The 13255-nt window shown below is 38.3% G+C and overlaps 1 protein-coding gene across 2 annotated transcripts; it reads left to right on the forward strand.

Moving 5' to 3' along the window:
• The first annotated feature begins 1508 nt into the window (after positions 1 to 1508).
• On the forward strand, positions 1509 to 6146 carry LOC118817680. 2 transcript variants are annotated; one of them, XM_036584535.1, is made up of 4 exons: positions 1509 to 1638; positions 3356 to 3544; positions 3646 to 3866; positions 4543 to 6146. In XM_036584535.1, exons 1-4 carry the CDS (start codon positions 1629 to 1631, stop codon positions 4780 to 4782), a joined length of 660 nt encoding a protein of 219 aa, XP_036440428.1. In that variant the 5' UTR covers positions 1509 to 1628; the 3' UTR covers positions 4783 to 6146. The 2 variants fall into 2 exon arrangements, with proteins under 2 accessions (XP_036440428.1, XP_036440429.1); XM_036584536.1 differs by lacking the exon at positions 1509 to 1638 and adding an exon at positions 1712 to 1849.
• The last annotated feature ends 7109 nt before the right edge of the window (positions 6147 to 13255 follow it).

Below are 13255 nucleotides of genomic sequence, written 5' to 3' on the forward strand. Positions count from 1 at the left end.
TATACTGCCGTTTTTCAGTTAATCACACTGTAAGTACTTTAACTTAAGCCTGTGATATTAATGATGGAGCTGTTTAGGCTGTTGGCTCTTTTAGCCTGTTAGCTAGCTGACTAGCCTGGTTCTAGTTAAGAGCATAAGTTGTCAGCTCCTAACTAAAAGTGGTACTGCTGTGGCCCGTGTCTTTCCCTTACGTCTCTCATCACATACGCCATGTTATATCTCCTTTAGCCTTAGCTCCACCCAGGGGAGCGTAACATGACATTACTGCTAAAGGAGAAAGGTCTGAAATCTGAGACTGTTCACATTATTCATAACGTACAGTTTTGCTGCCCATTAGCTTTGTTTACATTTGCTAAATTAACTAGCACTTAGAACATAAGCAGTGGCTTTAATAAAGCACTGTCATCCTGTTTTTCTAAAACAAGACAGTAAAATGAAATTAATAAATGAACACTGAGCAAACTGTGTCTCTACATTAGTGTTGTATTGCTGGAGCCCAAATAAAACAGTCCTGTATCTGCATCAGGGGTCTTACAGTAGCGGTCCACACAGCGGGAGATGCAGCGAGTTAGAATTAAAATATAAACAGAATTATCAAACTAATCTGCTGAGAATGCAGAATGAACTGCTCTCCATTCACAGAACTTCACTCACAAGAACTTCACTCATGTCCACCAACATATCATAATAAGAGTCCCATGCAATTCTACTGTTAGATGCATGTTTATTTCATTCGAGAGAATACTGAAATGTTTATTAAGCACACAGTGTACTATTAATTATATAATACCAATAATGCATTTAATAATGATAATAAAACTCTTTATAATCAGTAGAAGTAGTGAATTGTGTTTACAGCAGATGTGCTATTAAGCATCGACTAAGAAGTGCTTAAATGAGGGCATATCTAAAGTTAAAATTCATAAATGAAAGAAGAGCATGGGGGGTGCAACACACCCCTCTTGTACAAGACCACCTTAACTGAAAGTGGTACCAGTAGAAGATAATACATTATTTAATGTGATACTGTACAAAATATATTAAAAATACAATATTATTCATTCATGTATGATTAATGCTAATGAATTTATAATGAACCACAAACATTTTTCATTTTTTCCCTCTGAAAAAATCTTTATCAGGTCTCGATCTGGACTGTGACTCGTATCTAGTGGTCTTAACCACAACCCCATTCTACATGCTTAATCAGGGCTGTTTTTGAATGCATTTTAAATCAAATTAAAATACTCAGTGATTGTTCTTGTTATGAAAACAGTGATAGAGCAGTTCCTCTCTTTCCTGTGTAAAATGCACACTAAACAGTACTGCAACAATTACTTGTTGCAATATTATTAAGCTTCTAAACTAAAGTATTGATGTGAGACTAAATCAGCAGTTTCAAAACTGCCACATCAACATTTGCTGCAACACTACTAAGTGTGTAAGAAAAGCAGACGGCAGCTTTAACTGCAGGCCATTCACTTTTCATTTCCTTGAAATGCGTCGGAGAAGGTTTGGAGAGTGAAAGTGAAAGTGTGCACTGCAACTTTATCTTTTTTCTCTTCGAAAGTTTTACTCCCAGCTGAAACTCTCTGTTCGACCTACCTGGGGTCACACTTCGATTCAAAATGTCCAGAGGTTGGTATTTTTTATTGCAGTTAAAAGGTTTAAACACTGTAAAAGGCTGGTGTTGTGTATGTGCTGTCAGCATTGGGTGGATCTGTGAGTGAGGTGTATTTTGAGCAGTGTGCAAGTACACTGCTACTGTAGACTAGCCTTAGCAGTCTGTGGCTACACTGAACCATCTACAATGCCCACACAGTTCACAATCCGGAGTGGTATTTATGCAGTATGTATTATATATGAATATATATAATTTGAACTCGGTTATGTTGTCCTCACTGGGCAGAGTTTGTGCCTGGTGAACAGATGCATGCTTCATAGTGAAGTGTGTGGCAGTGGCGGTTGTGTATATGTGTTTCCAGTATTCTGTTTGATTGATATTGTTTTGTATTGGTGGAAGGTGATGACTGCACTACTCTCAGAAATAGGCTATAGCCTGACGTTATGTCATTGTGGGAGATAGCACATCTGGAAAATGTAAATCGGCCAAGTTGGCCTGCACTGTTAGAAATAAAGGTTCTGTTCAGGTACATTTTTTATTCATCAAGGTAAAAACAGTGTAAATGTTCCTTCAAAGGTGCAACAGTGGTTTTAAGGTCCGATTGTGAACCTTAAACAAGTTTTTCCAGGTGAAAAGTACAACCCCATTTCCAAAAAAGTCGGGACGCTGTGCAGAATGTAAATAAAAATAGGATGCAATGATATGAAAATCACGTAAACCATATTTTTAAAGGAAAATACTACAAAGACAACATCAAATGTTGAAACAGAGAAATTTTATTGTTTTTTGAAAAATATTTGCCCATTTTGAATTTGATGCCAACAACACATTCCAAAAAAGTTGGGACGGGGGCCTGTTTACCACTGTGTTTCATCACCTCTTCTTTAACAACACTCTGTAAGTGTTTGGGAACTGAGGAGACACTGCTGTAGTTTGGAAAGTGAAATGTTTTCCTGTTCTTGTTTGATACATGATTTCAGCTGCTCATCAGTTCAGGGGCTCATTTGCCATATTTTTCATTTCATAATGTGCAAAATGTTTTTGGTGGTGACAGATCTGGACCGCAGGCAGGTCAGTTTAGCGCCCAGATCCTTTTAATACGGAGCAATGTTGCTGTAATACATGCAGAATGTGGTTTGACATCATCTTGCTGAAAAAATAGGCCTTCCCTGAAAAAGACGTCGTCTGGATGGCAGCATATGTTGCCAAAACATATGTTGTGTTTGTACTATTTACAATTAAATATAGGGTTTAAATGATTTGCACATCATTGCATTTTATTTTTATTTACATTTTGCACAGCATCCCAACTTTTTTGGAAGTGGAGTTGTACATATTTGTACCTTTTCATAACCGAATGTTTTAAAACAGAACAGTAAAATAAAAGCCTGGAGACGAGACGGGGTGTGTGGAGTCAGTACAGCTTAGAACATATCATTTCAGTGGATTATGGTTCAGTTATGTTCCCTGACTAAAGGTACTGAGATGGAGCCTTGAGGGTTCCACCCCAGTGACAAGAGTGACAGTTTCATAAATGAGAGTGTACCCACTTTTTCACAGGACCAGCCAAAGACGTATTTCTGCCTACACCACTGCTAGAGCTTTTAGCTGAACTTAGTATTACAGTGTTTTTCTATTTAGTTTGGGTTTTTAATCTCCTGAGCATGACTTTGGGGTCCTGCTGAAGTGTTTTGTGGTATCTATAAACATTTTCTCTGATCTCTTTCTCAGATTTTGGAGTCCAGACCATGGTCTTTGGGAACACCATGAATTCCCATTTGACCTTTATGAATCTTCTCAGCGAAGAAGTAAAAATACAGGACGTGCACCCAGGGACTAAGAGCAACGCAATCGTTGCCTTTGTCTCCATTGTGTCTCGAGCTGGTACTGATATCACAGCTGCTCTTACTTGCATTCCTGGTAATTATGTACTCAAAGTTAACAGCCTTTATATAAGAGATAGAATCTAAAGGAGACGCCTTTGAGAGTAACGAACCTCTCCATCTCTTCCTCTGCCCTAGTGAACCGACCTGTTGTTCTAGTTGTGCTCCACCACACGTTTGATCCACATTTCGTTGCTCCGGAGAGCCGACACTGTGTTACCCAGAAGAATGTGTTCACTGTGGACTGCCTGTATCACGAAGACCGAGGCCTGCTGAGATGTCAGCGCAATGACCAGGCACTGAAAGCAGTGAAAGAGCATCTGATATCTAAAGGAGCATCACCAGTTCGCTTTGAACAGGTAAAATAAAAAGGAAACTGGTTTTATCAGTTTATACTGTTTAGGGCTGTCGGGATCCTCAGAGACCTCTGATGACTTCTGGGAATTAAATTGATCTAGAATGCTCCCCTTTTCACACTGTTCTAGAATGTTCTTCCCTTTTACCCTGCTCTAGAATGCCCTCCTCGTTTGCATTGTTATAGAATGCTTTCCCCATTTGCATTGTTCTAGAATGCTCTACCCTTTCAAATGGTTCTAGAATGCTCTCCCCATTTACACTGTTCTAGAACGCTCTCCCCATTAACACTATTCTAGAACACTCTCCCCCATTTGCACTGTTCTAGAATGCTTTCCCCATTTACATTGTTCTAGAATGCTCTATCCTTTTAAATTGTTCTAGAACGCTCTCCCCAGTAACTTCTGATAACTTCTGATAATTAAAAAAAAATGTGTTAAAAATACGTTTAGTTCATTTTTGTTTGATATAATTGTCATGCTTGTTGTATTTAATGTTGTATTTATTCTGCTGGTAAAAAATAAAAAAACAATCTCACTCTAGGCCTTCTTGAAGTTCTAGATACCATACCTTTTCAACTTATAAGAACAAACAGTTTGTACATGAATGTTCTCGGTAAGATTCTTGCTCTATCTATCTTACTCTGTGTGACTGAGCTGACCTCCATCTCTCCTCCTGCAGGTGACGGCTGGAAACTGGGAACTGATGTTCTGGATACTTGCACTGATACACATCGCCCTGATTTTCGTGGGTTGTCTTTCCCTCTGGTATCTTCTCGTGGTGGTCTTTTTTGTGGTTCTCAAGAAGAAGTCTGGCTATGGTGAACGGATTCTTTGGCTTTTTCTTCTGTTCTCTGTCTTGGTGTTTCTCGTTCTCATCATTCAATACTTCACGGCTTCAGACACTTCTGATAACTTCTGAATCTGTCCGACGCAGCACTTCTGAACAAAAGACTCAAATATTATGAAAACATAGACATGCAATAAAGAAAATAATGCACGATTTTACTGAAAACACATGAAGTTAAAAATGAAGTTGTTTTGGTTGTTGAAGGCGTCTCTCTTTTTGATTGGATGGTGGGTTCTCTTTGAGAGGTTTGGCTCCTCTCAGTGTGTCTTCCTCTTGCTTTCCGTCTGTTTAATCTACCTATTTGTATCCTAACTGCACTAGTCAGTGCAGCACACATGGAGGAATGGTTCTCCTTTTGAGTTTTGGTTCCTCTCAGTGGTTCTCCTGATGCTCTTAAGGCCAGAACACACTGACCCAACAAATCAACCAAAAATCCACACCTTAGTTTTGTGGTCTGTGTCTTTTTCTGATTGTTAGGAGTTTGTAGAATGTTCTTCCCTATTCACGCTGTTCTAGAATTCCCTCCATTCACACTGTTCTAGAATTTCCCTCTTTCACACTGTTCTAGAATGTTCTCCCCTATTCAAACTGTTCTATAATCCCTGTATGCTCACTGTTATAGAATGCCCTCTACCACTCACATTGTTCTAGAAAGTTTTTTAACCTCAGTCACGTTGTTCTAGAATGTTCCTCCCCATTAGATCGAGAATATTCTATACCACTCACAATGTTTTAGAACTTTTATCCCTATTCATGTTGTTCTAAAATTCTTCCCTATTCACTTGATTCTATGTTCTCCCTTTCTAGTGTTCTCCCTATTCACATTGTTCTAGAATGCCCCATCGACATTGATCTAAAATGCTCCCCGTCATGCTGTTCTAGAATGCTCTCCCCATTAACACTATTCTAGAACACCCTCCCCCATTTGCACTGTTCTAGAATGCTTTCCCCATTTGCACTGTTCTAGAATATTATTTTTCACAGAAATCTGTTTGTTTTCTCAGTTTTTTTTTTCTGGACATTCTAAAGACAGTTAGAACATGAGGATGTTTGTAGGGAAGAGCTGGAACAATGTGGTCAGAGCTGTAGGGACGTTTTCCTGCCACTATTGTGGGGCTGCAGCTGCATATCTGGAAAGTTTTGGGTTTTGGGCTGTAAATTTATTCATTTATATTCATTAATGCCTCGAAATGAATGCTGTGGCCTGTCTGCATCCCCAAGATTATTTACAAATAAATAAATAAATAAATACAACAAAATAAATAAAAACTTCAACTCTTAAAAATGTGCATACTTGGTTCATTTCATATAATATTATATTTAGTTTTTCATGCTTCTGTGTAGTTTTCTGTTAAATATCTGCTTTCTGAAATGTGGGTCTCTCGCTTTTACACAGTAGTATTTGTGAAAAATAAATAATACCCTGTTTAAACCTGTGCTCTGCTGTTGTGTCCATTTTACATAAACTAAAATGAGCTAAAATTACATTTGAGCAAACATTTTTATTGTTATTTTATATTTTTTTCTGCATTTTGAGTTATAGAGTAGCTTTAAATATGAATACTTCATTCACACTTTTTACCATAAATGCTGATCTAGATCACTGCCAGTAAAAGTGAAAGTGTGAAAGCGTCCGTCTGTCAGCGTCTGAAGGTTTCGCCTCTAACTGACCGGCTCCACTCAACTCAGTGGGGTTTAGACTTCATCATGGCTCTGGGTTTGTGTCTTTATACGGTTATAAAGCTAAGTGTTGTTAATGTGGTGTAACTGATGTCAGAGTGAGACTCAAACTGATGAGACTCGTGGGACTGTTGCAATACGAATGTGCGCATTTACAAACAGATGTCTGCTCCTGTTTAAACCTTTCGTTATTAACTACATTCCGTTGTTTCGAGGCTCAGGGTTATTACATCGTTCATACGCGTCTCTTTTACATGTTTATTTTCATGTTAGAAATCACAACAGTAGTAATGTAGCGTTAATGTCACTTCTCAGTCAGTGTAATGTAACACATGTAGGCCCAGCTGTGTAGGGAGGTTCTGAACTTTTGGGTACCTAGTCTAGTTCCACACAGTTATTCCGTTCTAAGTCATCCATGTTGGGTTTTCAAAGCATCCTCAACTCCAGCTACTGTTAGTCTAATCAGGCTTCATGAAGATTAGCAGACTAGTCCTGTCTCAGAACACCTGAACTGGTTTAAGCAGAATGACCCTGAGCCACGTCTGTGAAAGCACCTCTTCTAGCTGAGCAAGTGATGTTGTCTAAGCTATACGAGTTGTTGTAGGCAAAAGTTTGAACACCCTCAGTCAAATGACGTGTTGTTGATTTTCTAAAGGAAAACTTTATGCCACTTTATTAGAAACACCTACCTTCTGCTTCCACTCATTGGCCACTTTATTAGAAACACTTACCTTGTGCTTCCACTCATTGGCCACTTTATTAGAAACACCTACCTTCTGCTTCCACTCATTGGCCACTTTATTAGAAACACCTACCTTCTGCTTCCCCTCACTGGCCACTTTATTAGAAACACCTACCTTGTGCTTCCACTCATTGGCCACTTTATTAGAAACACCTACCTTGTGCTTCCACTCATTGGCCACTTTATTAGAAACACCTACCTTGTGCTTCCACTCATTGGCCACTTTATTAGAAACACCTACCTTGTGCTTCCACTCACTGGCCACTTTATTAGAAACACCTACCTTGTGCTTCCACTCACTGGCCACTTTATTAGAAACACCTACCTTGTGCTTCCACTCACTGGCCACTTTATTAGAAACACCTACCTTGTGCTTCCACTCACTGGCCACTTTATTAGAAACACCTACCTTGCACTTCCACTCACTGGCCACTTTATTAGAAACGAAATGTCTGCGGTTTAAATAAGACACCCGCGGGGTGTGGGGTGTCCTGACATTTTCCTGACAGGAAAACTGCATTTTCATCAATTATGTTTTACTCAATTACATTTATGTTAAAATGAAGATCAAATGTCCAGAAATTTAAATGTGTCCAAAAAGAAGGTTTTATGGGGTGTCCTAATTTTTTCACATTACTGCATAGGCAGCATTCTCTGAATTTGTAGCCTCTGACTCACCAAACAAGGGACGTTAAAGTAATATAGGTGCCCTATCATCTAGGGTCATTTGCTGCAATGCAGACAATGCCAGACTAAGAAAGTGAGGCTGCTGCAGTAACTGCAGATACGTTCACCCCGATTTCCCTGAAATGCATGAATTTGCGAAAGTGGAAAGCGAAAGTGCTCCTGCAGCGTTATTTACGGTCTCACTCTGAGGGTTTTATCTCTACATGAAACACTCTGTTTGACCGACCTGGGTTTAGCCCTCAATTCAGAATGACTAAAGGTAAGTATTTATGTGTTTTTACTGCATTTTAACACGGCTGGTGTTGTGTGAGTGATGTGACTGTGTACAGAGCTTTATGTGTGCATATGTGTAGAGATGTGCAGACAAACACAGACATTTATATGTGTATATAATTTAAGAAGGTATTGTCAGGGTTTCCCGAAAGTGTCCTTGAACAAATACCATAGTTGAATGATAGAGAGACTATCATTTTGAACACTCTCTCTCCCCCATGGTTGCCATGATGGGTGCTCTATGATGCTTTCAGAAAGCACAGTCTCAGTAAGTGTTTATTTGCTGAGAAAAACACTAAAATTGAGAAAAACAGTACTTTTACATTATTTATTGTTACTCATTTGTATTTATTACTACAATAAAAGCATGAATAGAATTTACACTGATTTTGTGTTTGTTTAATCATTTCCAAACCTCTCCTCCCTGGAGGAAACCAGGGGGCTGGGAATGTGTGATTTTTAGTTTGACTATATGCTTTAAAAATAACACTCGTTCTAAAATGAAACATTAATCATTGATATTTGATTTTTTGTTAATTACAAAAACAAAAATGTAAATAAGTGAACACATCCTCTACAGAAAACAAACTTTTGCACATTTTTTATACATTCTATTTTATTTTATTTACTGAATTTAACAAACTGGATGCGTTTATTTATGTTTACTTACAAAATCAACAGAACATGTAACATAATGCGAATATTCAAACATTATCAAAGACCATTAGTGAAAGTGTTTATATTTTGCATTTATTTGTAATTTAATACAGAAGTTTTTTTTATTATTATTTTTAGCATAAATGATATTTACAGCATAACAATTAGAGTGAATCGTTGAATGAACTACATGATGTTCAGTGTTTCTTAGTTTTGCTTTGTGCCCCTTTTGCTTTAATGACTGTGCAGACGTTTATGATGATAAGTGTGTTTTTATTTTATTTTATTTTATTTTATCCAAATTTTAAAACTTTTTGTTTTTTTAGGTTTAAATTCAAGTGCGGTTTGAATTTCAATGTGGAGGGGGGGCCTAGATAAATTAGAATTCTGGTTTTACTTTCGCTTTAAAAGTCTCACTAATTAAAAAAAAGGGGGAAGTGGATCGATATTTGATTTTTGATGACGTCATTCAATTTGCTGTTCATGTCTGAAGAAAATTTCATACTCAAAAACCTCTAAATACAAACCAGGGACAGAAAACAGACTGTAAAAGAAGAACGATGAAGAGACGAAAAGAGAGATATATTATATGGACAAAAGTATGTGGACACCTGACCATCACACTTACACAAGCTTCTCATTCTAAAATCAAGGAGAGTGTGGGAATTTGTGCCCATTCAGTAAAAAGGAGCATTTGTGAGGTCAGACACTGATGGGGACGAGAGGGTCTGGCTCACAACTGACATTCCAAAGGTGTTCAGTGGGGTTGAGGTCAGGGCTCTGTGAGGGCCACTGGAGTTCCTCCACACCAAACTGGTCACTCCATGTCTTTATGGAGCTGCTTTGTGCACAGGGGTTCAGTCATGCTGGAACAGGAAAGGCTCTTCCCCAAAGCTGGAAGCAGATAACTGTGTAAAATGTCTTTGTGCTGCAGCATCAACATCACCCTTCACTGGAACTGAGGGGCCCAAACCCTGAAAACCAGCCCCAGCCCATCATCCCTCCTCCACCAAACTACTGTTGCCACTGTGCATTCCAGTAGGCAGCATCTCCTGGCATCTGCCAAACCCAGATTCCATCCATCACTCCAGAGAACACGGTTCCACTGCTCCAGAGTCCAGTGGCGGCACTTTACACCCCTCCATCCGACACTTGGCATTGAGCATAGTGATCTTAGGCTTGTATGCAGATGTTCAGCCATGAAAACTCATTACATGAAGCTCCTGATGCTCAGTTCTTGTGCTGATGTTTCTTCTAGAGTCAGTTTGGAACTCTCTAGTGAGTGATTCAACAGAGGATAAGCAACGTATTTCAGTACTTGGTGGCTCTGCTCTGTGAGTTTGAGTGGTCTAGCGCTTCGTGGCTGAGCTGTTGTTGCTCCTAGATGCTTCCATTTCACAATAATAGCACTTACAGTTGTCTGGGGCAGATCTAGCAGGACAGACATTTCACAAACTGACTTGTGGTAAACATGGCATCCTGTGACAGAGCCACGTTTAAAGTGACTGAGCTTTTCAGCATAACTTCAGCTTGAGGTAGTTAAAAAAAACTAAACTAGAACTGCAGGATGTTTTGTGTTGGTGTGGTGAGGCATGTTCGACACTAATCACCATGCTTGTTTGTGCTGCATGCTGATGTCTCTATTAAATATCTTAAATTACAAACACTATATCGATTAAGAATTAAATCAAATTAAATCGTGGGCCGAAAGTATCATTACACCCTCAAATATATGAAGAGTTTTATTCCAAAACAATGAAATATATATACCTTATATGCCCTATAAAGGTGGCATGGGTCACAATATAGCAATAGTTTGTGTGTGTGTAAAACCCACTCCCAACAATGGTGAAATAAAAAAAGAAAGATATATAACACTTCTGCAAATCTTACTGTACAATTACTCTTCATTTGAGCTTAACATAATGGGGAAAAATATAAAACGTGATGTGTGGAAAACTTAGAGTGCATTTCTTTATTTCTTATTTTTATTTTTTTCCACTGTGTTAACCTCAGCAGCTGAGTGTTAACTTATTACTTAGAAAATCAAACCTTTGCATGCAATTGTACTGTTTGGGTCAGTTTAGAACTGTAAACTATACATACGTGACTCTTCTTAAACTCAGATAAACAACAGAAACTCACAGTCTTAGCTAATATAGATATTGTAGCTCTGGGGCATGGCTACTCATCATTCTTTGGAGTTTTTGGTTCTGTTTATTCTTATTTTTCAGTAGTGTTCTTCATACAGAAAGTGTTTTGTGTGTTATTGCATTATTCTTATGTTAAGGAGAGGTTTGGATTCAGTCAGTGGTGGACGAAGTACACAAACCATGTACCTGAGTTAAAGTAGAGATACCCAAGGTAAAATATGACTCCAGTGAAAGCAGAAGTTCCTCCCTTTAGACCTCCACTTGAGTATAAGTGCAGAAGTATTCGCCTTCAAATGTACTTAAGTGTCAAAAGTAAAAGTACTAAAAGATTAATTAACTTAATGCAACATAGTTACAAGTTTAATAAAAACCTGCTTTAAACTCAGGTTCACAAACAAATTTTCCTTTAGTATATTGCATCTGTGGGTCTCTGTTCATAAACATAAACTAGCCAAAACTAATTTAGTTAGGTTAGTTCATCATTTATGTTGAATAGACTCTCCCAAAATTTTACGCTGCTGCACTGATGTTGAACTGTGTGCTGCACTGGGTCGGTATGACCAACAGGTCAAAACAAGCTCAAAACAAAGTGACCGCTGTGCCCTGATTGGTTGTTACGTTTTTATACACACATAAACCAAAAGGAATGACAGATTTCTCATAATGTAGTGAAGGAAAAAGTGAGATATTTGACTTTGAAATGTAGTGGAGTGAAAGTAAAAAGTCGCCCAAAATGGAAAAAACTTCAGTAAAGTACAGATACAGGAAAACTACTTAAGTACAGAAACGAATTACATTTACTTAGTTACTGTCCACCACTGGATTCAGTTGACATGTTTTGGTTGCTTTCGATTGGTCAGTTCAGTCTGTATCGCTGCTATATATTTAAATTGGGAATGCCTCATATTGGGTTCCCCACTGGCATAAACTTCAAAGGTTTGGCAACATTTTTTGACCAACACCCCAATACCATGAAAACCATGAAAAAATAAAAAAAACCAATTAATATTGGCTAACACTGGGTCATATATTGGTTCGGCCCAAGTTAATACTGCAGTGCTGTGGATAATATATTTATGCAGACAAAAACAAACAAAAAAAAACTATAATAATAATACAGAATTTCTAAAGTATAGTTTCCTGCAAGAATCTTATAATAAACCCAGGCAGTTATTATGCTTTATTACAAGACACAAGTATTATAGAGTACTATAAGGCAGTGCAACAGTAAAGTACAGCATATTATAGAAAATATTTTAGATTATTATAGAAGTATAAGAAAGACTGTAATTGATAATAACATTACTACAGAAAGATCCTTGTTTCACTATGTTTTTCCGATGTTTAGTGTTCGTTATGGTGTTTGGGAACACCTTAAATTCTCACAGAACCTTTCTGGATCATCTGATGGTTTCATCCAATTTCCGTGAAGTGACCGCTGTGGATGACAGTGATGTCATCATTGCTTTTGTCTCCATTGTGTCTCGAGCTGGAACTGACATTAAATCTGCTCTTCATGGAATTCCAGGTAAATATGGGCTTCATAAAACTTCTGATATCCTAATTATATGGTGCTGAGATTAATTTATTCTTCCTTCTGTTTCTCTGGTCTAGCAACCCACCCTGTTGTTCTAGTGGTGCTCCACTACACTTGTGATCCGTATGTTGTTACTCCAGACAGCAGACTGAGTGTTGAAAGGGGGGGTGTGTTCACTGTGGACTGTCTGTTCAATGAGGACCAAGGGCTGCTCAGGTGCCTGCGCAATGATGAGGCACTGAAATCAGTGAAAGAGCATCTGGACGGAGAAAGACCATTGCCTTATGACCCTGAACGCAACGAGTGGGAGGTAATGAAAGGCTTAACATTAGTATTGTTACTAGTCTTGCAAGCCCACATGGGACACTTAGGAGAAGCTGATTCTCCAAAATCAGTGCTACACCTAAAACAGACCAGCAGAAAACAAAGTGATATACATCAACAAACACCTCCACAATCTCAACTATGTTGAATGAGAGAAGCTGGAAACGTCATTAGACTCACAGAGAAGGAACCTAATGATACATATAACTAATGACTCTGCTAGAAAGTGGGAGGTTGTATTAATGCCATAATAATTGTGTAACATTTGTCATCACAAAGGAAAGTAATAGAATTTGAGTGACAGAAATGTTTTGGCAGACGATGTTGAGCAACAGAAATTGCTTGTCAGATTAGAAGGGCAATGAGCAAAAAGGTAAAATTGGCTGAAGTTTGACTGTCGTTTATGTTGTGCTGAATAAAGATGACACCTCAGGTTTCTTCACAGTCTGCTTTGGTGGATATGCTAGTAATTAGGTTTGAAGTTCAGGCTGC

This window comes from Colossoma macropomum, unplaced genomic scaffold (assembly GCF_904425465.1).
Source record: "Colossoma macropomum unplaced genomic scaffold, Colossoma_macropomum, whole genome shotgun sequence".
NCBI lineage: Eukaryota > Metazoa > Chordata > Actinopteri > Characiformes > Serrasalmidae > Colossoma > Colossoma macropomum.

Bases quoted from the DNA above. Each gene is read 5' to 3' on its own strand.
- LOC118817680 (XM_036584535.1), top strand. The intron at 3,545-3,645 runs GTAATTATGTAC...CCTCTGCCCTAG, and splicing joins TGCTCTTACTTGCATTCCTG to TGAACCGACCTGTTGTTCTA. The intron at 3,867-4,542 runs GTAAAATAAAAA...CTCCTCCTGCAG, and splicing joins CACCAGTTCGCTTTGAACAG to GTGACGGCTGGAAACTGGGA.